Genomic DNA, 9,552 nt, shown 5'->3' with positions numbered 1-9,552 from the left:
TATATTAATTATTTTTCAAAGAATAAAATTTCAAATATAAAATATTAATTATTTATATATATTTTTGATTTATATTAAATAATAAAAATATCTAGATTAATAATAAAATAAATATTTATATATTTTACTTTTTCATATAAATTGAATTTATTATTTTTACTTATTTAGTTAAATATTGATATAATATAAATTTTATTTATATAATAAATTTACACAATAAAATGATATAATTCTATTTCATAAATATATCTCTAAAGAAAACATTAAAAATAATAAAAGATAAATTTATTGAATTAGTATCTTCAATGATTTATAAGTTAAAAGAATTATATTTATTTTTAAAATAAAGAAATTAATAATTAACATCTAATTATGTTGCTGATAACTAGTTAATTTTGTTTTATTGATTTTTATTAGATTTTAACCCATTTTTAGAAAATAATTACATGATTTATAATTAAATTTTGGAATATTTAATTATAAAAATTTTGGAATATTAATTATTGATTTTATTGATTTATTTATAATAAATTAAAAATTTTACATATATAAATAATATAATTTACATATATTTACAATAAAAATATTTAATAATATATGTAAAATATATAATTATTTCTTGTTTTAATAATATGCAAAAACTTATTGTTCAATAGGTTTATGAAAAAAAATAATATACACACAATTTTTAAAATTTTGGATTAATATATTTAATAACCTAGTTATATGTGTAAGAATACAAATTTGAATATAATTGAATATATAGTAAAATTACAAAGATAATATAATCATAGGCCACTTACAAAAATTGATAATGTACATATTGATAACGTATTGTATGTAATGTACATATTGTACAAATTGTTAATTTGATGCAACTATGACACATATGAAAATCATGATTTTTATTGCATAATATTAGTGTAAACATAATATATATTTATTGTTTACACTTTTTATTTTTTATAAATAATTTTTTAATTTTTTATAATTAATTATTCATATTTTTATATGGTTAAAATTTTGTATTAAATTTTTACCAATTTAGTGTTTTTATTACATATATTATAATAAATAAATAAAACGTAAATGTAAATATTTTTAAAAAGAATTTTTTTGCAATTAATATATTTAAATTTTTAAATGATTATTTTCATTATTCAATATTTCATTATTCAAAATTAAATAATAAGACTTAAACTAAAGAGAGATAAAATGATGGTCCCCAGAATATTTTTTTTATGTATGTAGATGCAATTACATTTTTCAAATGCAACCAATCATTCTTCTCTGATTATTATCTTCTGATTCTGAAAAAAATTAATTAATTTGAATAAATATTATAATATATAGTAATTTATAATATTAAGAATAAATAAATGAATAGAAGCTTAATAAATGATTACATGATAAAATATATAAAATGAATAAATAGATAAGTGATAAAATTTGTTAACAATACAATATTGATAATATTAAAATTCATTAACAATAAAACTTCGTTTATCCGTATTTCAATTATATAAATAATTCAATTCATCATTTAGTTTCATACATATGAATTCTTAACTAATTTATTCTTCAAAAAACAGATATCAATTATATCAATCTATATTTTTATAATAAATTTATGCAATAATTATTTTATTAAATAAAATAAAATAAATTATTCCTTAAATATAATATCAGTAATGTAAAAATTGTATTCGAAATAAATTGTATTTGTTAGAGAAAAAAAATTAATAAATGAATTAAATTATGTGTTAATATACAATATACAATAAATAAATAGAATATACCTATTTTTAATTTTTTTTACTATTATTTTTTATTATTATAATTAATAAAAACAGGTGATATGTATACATGTATAATATAATAATTATATAATAAAATAAAAAGATAAAAAAAATAAAAGATGATAAAATATTTAATGTAGAATTAAATTATCAATATTAATAAATCAAATATTAAATAAGTATAAAGTAATGAAAGAATATATTAGCATTAGTCAAGTTAGACTTACAAGACTATGATTTATGATTGTTAAAATGTTGGTGAATTCAAATTAGGACTGCCTGGTGTTGAAGTAGGGGTTGATGGAGTACCTGGAGGTGAAATTTCCAAAGGACAGACCAAATTACCATAATCTGCTTCATTTTTGCTTTTTTTGCGCTTTAAAGTAAACTGAGATTTCTTAGGTACCTAAATCAATTGAATTGTAATTTAATTTAAAGACAAAATTAGAACTTGTATGTGTAAAGATGCCTCTTCACCAGAGTTCGTAAATTTTTTATAAATAATATGAGAATTAAATTTGCTAAAAATCGTATTTTCTAAATGCTTATTTATCTATTTGCATTATTATTCGTAAAATGCAGAGTTAAAAAAAAACGTTTAATGAACGTTTCATGAACATTATTAGCTCATATTTCATAACTATCATATGATCTTTATTAACTTAAATTTATATTTTAAATTCATATTTCTCATCTTCTCATTGAATTTTCCTGAATGAAATAAAACCAAACATAATATTAATTTAAATTATTTATAATAAAAACAATTAGAACGAAATAAAATTTTTTGTAAATCTCTATTCATGACCTATATAGAAATTGTTCACGAATTGTTCGATATTTTTTTATAAATTTTAATTTTCTAATTTTCTAAAAATAATTTTTCTAATTAATAAATTTATTAATATTTTTTTTCAAAAGTCGATTTTTCATGTAGCAAATACATAGTAAACACAACTAACGAATCGATTCCTCTAGAAATCTAATCTCCTCTAGAAGAAACTAAAGATTGATGTGGGCAATTGTTCGTAAAACTGTTAATAATGTCCCTGAAAAGTTCGAGTTATAAAACAATGTTTATAAATTAAACTTTGGTGAAGATATAACTTAATACTTTATGATATACAACATTTTGGTTTTCTATCATTTCATATTTTAAAATAATAGAAATTACCTTTAAACGAGCGGTAAGCGTAAGTGGAATAAATCCAGGAGTGTTTTCAATTTCTCTTTTCCTTTGTACGACTTCTCTTCCAAGAATTTGATTGAAATGTGTAGTTAAATGTCTACGAAGAAGAGTTTTTCCTGGAGAAATACTAAGTAATGTGGCCAATAATTCTGAAGTAAATCTGCCTTCATAAATCATCAAACCTCCATGTACTCCAGATCCTCTCATATTTGGAGCATATTCCGCTAAATCAACTACTCTGAGCCATTCCATTACTCGATGATTTGTCCAAAGACGAACATTATCACCATCTGCTCCATTTCCATTTGTTGATCTTCTTTCAAGATTATCAAATTCAAAATTTAGTTCTCGTAGAATCTATAAATAGTTTTATTCTTTCTGTTATTAAATATTTAATGTTTATGTATCAATGTTAATATTAATGTATTAATTCATTATTATTATTAAATTTAAATTTATTTAAATAATTATATTATATTTACTTTATAGATATTATAATATTTAAAATAAATAAGTTTAATGTTACCTGAATTCCTCGTCTAAGACTTGCAGCATGTAATTGTGCAGTAACTCCAAGATTTAAAAGATCTTCAGTGGTAAGTCGATGTAACATTCTTCCATCAACTTTACCATTTTGGAAAGCTTCTTTATGCTGTGGTAATCCAATATCATCTAACCATCGTAAAACTGCAGTATTATCCATCTATAATTTTATAAATATTTATGTCATTATACAAATTACAAAATAATAATAAAGTACTAAAATTGTAAAAAATATCTTAATCTTATTATATTTCATTATATAAGTTATATTTCATACAAAGTTATATATATAATGAGTTTAATATTATGCAATATAAAATTATAAAAAATACCTTATCTGATCCAAGAAATTCAGCTCCATCAAATTTTTCGGATTCTATTGCATATAATAATTTCTTCCTATGAAGAACATTTTTAATTTCTAATTCTTTTTCTAATTGTTGTTGCGAGCAGTCTAATAATTTTGATCCAGTAGCACCCCATCGTCTCAATTCGCCCGCGTAACATTCTAATCCTAAATTTACGAGCCAATCTTCAATTTCTTCCATTGAAAGTTCCATCAAAGATTTTTGAGCAATTGATACTATTCGAGAATTTGAATCTCCTATGATTGTTTTCTCTTTTTCAGCTAAAACAAAAAAATAAATAATGAATAACTTTATTGCACCAAACTAAATTCAAAAATTAAAATGTTGCAAATATCATAATTCAAATATAAAAGAAAAACAAATAAATAATAGTTTTTTAAAACATATCAATGTATGAAATACATGATATTGTTATGTATGAGGAGAATAAAGAAAAAAGAGAAATAAAATCAAAATTTTCATGCATAAATCAACATAAAATTTAATTAATTCAATGTTGACATAGACTAAATTAAAAATTATTAGCCACGATTGCCTGTCATATATTAATGAAAAAATTTAAAAATGCATGCTTAGAGGAAGAATCAATCGCAACCTAGAGTAGGCGCAGACAGGCATCTCGCGGATGCTCCTTTAATGGCCAATGGTACTGTTGTGTGTGCTCCAGAAATTAAACTGGGTACCTTACCGAACACTACACCTTTCTTTGAAGAACTCGGTGGCCTAGGAAGACTACTATATTGAGTGGTATGCCTTCCAAATTTCTCTCCCTGTAATAAATCAGTAATAAAAATGTATTTTTTCATTTTTATTGCAAATTTAATAATTATATAATTATAATAATAATTAATAATTATAATTATATATACACATATATTTCATTTATAAAAAAGTATTCAATTTTACATACATTTATACATTTGATATAGGACTTACATTTGATATAGGACTTGTATTACGAAGTGCAAGATTTTCATGTTCTAAACTTGCTTGTCTAAGTTTCATTTCTGATAAAGAACTCAAAAGTTCTAATTTTTGTGTTTCCAAAGCACTTCTTGAAAGTACTTCCTAAAATTTAAATCATTGAAGGAAAATAAAAAAATAAATATATAATATAAAATATAAAATAAAATAATAAAATTACTTTTTGTAATGCTTCTTCCATTCTTCTGAGAGAATCTTTCTTTTCTCGAAGCATATTTTCTAATTCTTGGATTTTACTAGATTGTGCATCTACTTGTTCTGATAAAACTGATACTTCCATACGTAATGTTCCACGTTCATTTTCTAACTTTTTTAAACGTTCCTGTATACAATTATATTATTCATATTAATTATATTATATGTATATAAATTTAAATATTAAGATATTAAATATTGATATTTTAGCTTTCTATACAATATTTTAGTTGTATAAAGTTAAACAATAAAATTATTATTTATTAATTAACTATTAATTATTATTATAAATAATATTATATTTAATAATTATTAAAAATAATTTTATTATTAATCTCATATATTCTTTTTTCTAGAATTTATAAATGAATATAATAATAAGTATAAAATAATATAAGTATATATTCATAATTAGTTTAAAGTATTAAATATTTTATCATATATATTATTTTAAACATTATTTTAATATTTATTAATATTTTTTAATATTTTGTTATGTATATTTATATTATTTGTTGCATTATTAATATACCTTAGTCTTTGCTTGATATTCATTCCATTTTTGAATGTCTTGTAAATATTGGAAGGAACAACAAGAAGAAAATTCTTGTCTTCTTAAAGAAAGATCTGATTGTGATTTAGCTTTTTGTTCATGTTCTATTCTATTCCTTAATTGTCGCTTTTTTCCTAATTTTAAATATTGATTGTTTTGATTTCCTTTATATTGTTTATTTCCTTGATAATTATGGATTTTTGAACAAAAGCTGTTCAATCATGTTATAAAATCAGTGATTTTAAATTTAAAAATAATACAAAAATAAAAATTCAAAGACCTCATATCATATACTGCAGAACAGAATGATGGAAGAGTTCCAACATGTGTTAAATTCGTAGGTGTACAGAGATTAGGTACACTTCCTCTCAGAGCTATCATTTTAGCATAACCTAATGGACAATTCTAAGAAAACAATATGATTCTTTTAAATATTTTTGAGAAATTAAAATTTTATATTTTTAAAAAATTAATTTTTTATAACAATTTATTTATTTAAGAATAATATAAAAAACATTTACAATTTGATTTTTAATTAATTTAATAACATTAAAAATTATTAAATTATAATTATAATATAAAATTTATAAAAATTATAAATTATTAAATTATATTATAATATCTAAAATTATTAAATTAATTAAAAATTAAATTATAAATATTTTTTATATTATTTTTAAATATTTCCTTATTTATACCTGGCAAGAACAATTGCCAGATTCATGTACTTGATGTTCAAAAAGATTAATATTTACAAACTCATCTTCTCCTTCTGAATTTGATGTTTCTGAAGAATCATAGTCTTCTGAAGGAGTCCAATTAATATCCGATTGTTTTGATCTTGACATAATTTTCAATAAATTTAAATTTAAAATTGTAACTAATTATTTGAAAAGCTTTTCATGATTTCTTTTATTATTTTCAAATTAAAATAATTTTATCTAAAATAGAGAAAAAGAGAACAAAAAAATTATTTACACTAATATATAAAAATTGATATAAATTTATATGAAATTTATTTAATTACACAATTTATTTAAAATAATAACAAAAAAATTCTTTTTAAATAGATATTTTTAATTAGATATAATGTAATTGAAAATTTCGTTTACGACTTGTAGTTTATTGAATTCTTTCAAATGAAATTATTAATAGGATTTCTTGTATGAGTTTTTTCTACTTCGTTCATAATTTATTTTATATTCTTAATGAAATTAACAAATTTTGTTACATTTGATTACACATTTTTCGCCATTTTTTAAATTATTTTCATATATTTTAACTATAAACTAAATTATCACAAATAAAAGTATAAGATAAAAAAATAAAATTAGCAAAACGATCACGACGAAGTTTTGTAAGATACTAAAATTACCATTCTAAAATTTCTCAAGATGAGAGCCATAACGTCACGTGACGTAATCTATACATAGATCATCTTTTTTTTTATAATACTTAATATAATATTAAAATTTTGTTTAATAGTAATATTAAAATTTTATTAATTAAATTTTTTTTATTGTACACATGAGAATCTAAATTAATTTATATTTATTATTATTATTATTTAAATATAATTATTTAAATATAAATATTTTTTGAAAAATTTAAATTTATAATGTTTATTATTTCTATAGCTTATCTATTTAATTATATTTATTTGATATATATATATTTTTTATTTATTTAGCATAATTAATGCAAGAAAAATAATAAAAATAAATATTATATAAGTTAAGAATCAATTTTTTATATATATTGATGTTATTAACTTTAATAATGATGTTATTTAATTATTTAATTAAAGTAAAAAAACAAGTAAATTGCTTTCTGCAATAATATAAAGAAGAAATAGCTTGTTTTATGTATCTCTCATTTTATATTTTAAACATAAAATACTTATAAAAATATTGGAAGAATTAATATTGAAAACATTTCTAATAACACAAGAATCATATATATAAAAATATTGATAAAAATATTGAACTTATTTTTCAAGTTATAAATTAAATATATTAAGATATATAATATGCATTAATTGCATGTTTTATAGAATCAATCTAATTATATTATATCTATAATTGAAGTTCTAAATGTTTACCAATTGCATCCATTGTAATAAAATTTCAGTAGTGGCTGTATCTGGAGGAGAAGGAGGACTTGGAGAGTTTTTAATTGCTGTCACAAGATTTTTTGTTGCTTCTTTGACAGAATCCTTCCATTCTGTATTGCCTTCATTATTACTATCAGTACACACACCTATTAATATATGTATATTATAATTTTAATAATTTTATGGATATTTCAACTAATATGTAATATTATTATTAATTCCTCTCTTAAATATGATATCTTAATAAAATAAAAAATTATAGTAATAAAATATTTCAAGAGTAATTAATTATTACATATTTTTATATACATTGATTATATATTTGATATATTAAATTAATTTAAAATAATATTATATATAAAATTTACCAGAAATAATGTCATCCATTTGTAATAAAGCAGCTTCTAACATCTTACTAGCTTCGCTTGATGTTTTTGTAAGAAATGTAGATTCTCCTACTTGTATCGTGTTCCCGTTTTTTTCTTCACTTTTACCCATTGCTAATTTCTGAAAAATAAAATATTTCTGTGCAAAAATAAAATATTTTTTATATATAGAAAAATAATTACTTAATAAAAATTATAGATATTTGAAATTTATTTTAAAACTTACATAAAATTTTTTAATATTAAATCTAAGAAAATATAAAATATATATATATATAACCTAAAAACTTATATTTCAAAATTATATTTATATTTAGAACATGATAAATTTTTGAAAATTACTTTATGTAAAAATACATAACCTTTTTTACAATTAGTAATAAAAAAAGAAAGAAAAAAAATAATAGCACGATAGAAAAAGATAAAGAGAACTGTCAAATAAATCTGAATTTCAAAATGGCGTGTTTACTTAATTATTTACATATTTAAAAATAAAATAAGAAAAAGTTAATCATTTTTTATTAATCTATATTATTTTCATTTTTTATTTTAAATGAATATACAAGTTTCTTTTAGTAATAGAAATAAAAGTATCATTTGAATAATTTTTTGAAACTTACCTCGTTCTACCATGATTTAAATAAAAATAATTTAATCTTATTTAAACTTTAAATCAAAAATTGATTCAAATCATGAATCCAAGAAAAAGCAACAGGTGTTAAGAACAACGCCCAATAGTTTACCGCCATAATAATATTTTGCTCCTTTTTAGAGTTTCGCTTATGTCCCAAATATACTATTAACAAGTTAATTAATGTAGCAACTGTTACATGGAAATCTATCATAAGCTAATAGTGATATTTTTAAAGCGATTTTCTGTAATGCGAAAGATATTTTTTATATATAAAACAACCAATAATTGAATAGTTTGAAAAGAAATTTCATTTTGAAGAAGTGATTCAAGTTTTTATGACACGATGAGTTTTCATTGAACAAGCAAAATTATTATTATGTAAAATTTAATTTATATTTAATGATAAGCATTCGAAATTCTTATTATTATAGTAATGTTTAAATAATGATATACATATCAATATGTTTAAATAATAATATGATTACATTAAATTTATTAAAACTAATTACAATTAGATCTATTAATTTTCTTTTGCAAAATATAGTACTATATTTTATATGAATATTTATATTTATTCTATGTGTATTATACGAATTTACACGAGTAAATTAATTAAAAAAGAAAATTTATTTTATCATAATCGAATTCTTTTATTATTATTTTATTTTAATCTTTTTTTGTGAACAATTTTTTATTATTTTTATTCATGAACTGAAAAATTTATTTATTATTATTATTCAGTTATTGAAAAATTTATTTTTATCAAAAAAGAAAATTGAATGCATCAA

The 9,552-nt window shown here is 19.3% G+C and overlaps 1 protein-coding gene across 15 annotated transcripts; it reads right to left on the bottom strand.

The window, feature by feature from the left end:
• Positions 1-685: 685 nt before the first annotated feature.
• On the bottom strand, positions 686-8,978 carry Liprin-beta (liprin-beta 1). Of its 15 annotated transcripts, XM_086904358.1 has the most exons (13): positions 8,357-8,375; positions 8,113-8,251; positions 7,733-7,890; positions 5,912-6,036; positions 5,611-5,842; positions 5,044-5,205; positions 4,836-4,967; positions 4,495-4,669; positions 3,864-4,159; positions 3,515-3,691; positions 2,974-3,345; positions 2,027-2,205; positions 686-1,310 (listed from the first exon to the last, which is right to left on the bottom strand). In XM_086904358.1, the coding sequence occupies exons 2-12, from the start codon at positions 8,240-8,242 to the stop codon at positions 2,047-2,049; spliced, it is 2,118 nt and encodes a 705-aa protein (XP_086760484.1). In that variant the 5' UTR covers positions 8,243-8,251; positions 8,357-8,375; the 3' UTR covers positions 686-1,310; positions 2,027-2,046. The 15 variants fall into 15 exon arrangements, with proteins under 15 accessions (XP_086760484.1, XP_031774153.2, XP_086760476.1 ...); XM_031918293.2 differs by lacking the exons at positions 8,113-8,251; positions 8,357-8,375 and adding an exon at positions 6,330-6,572 and having other exon boundaries at positions 7,733-7,863; XM_086904350.1 differs by lacking the exons at positions 8,113-8,251; positions 8,357-8,375 and adding an exon at positions 6,387-6,572 and having other exon boundaries at positions 7,733-7,863.
• Between the last annotated feature and the right edge of the window lie 574 nt (positions 8,979-9,552).

Source organism: Apis florea, unplaced genomic scaffold (genome assembly GCF_048593485.1).
Source record: "Apis florea isolate Af1SG1 unplaced genomic scaffold, ASM4859348v1 contig_2350_pilon, whole genome shotgun sequence".
NCBI classification, from domain to species: Eukaryota; Metazoa; Arthropoda; class Insecta; order Hymenoptera; family Apidae; genus Apis; species Apis florea.
Note: the sequence above shows the minus strand (reverse complement) of the source record. Positions and strands in the feature narration are given on the sequence as shown.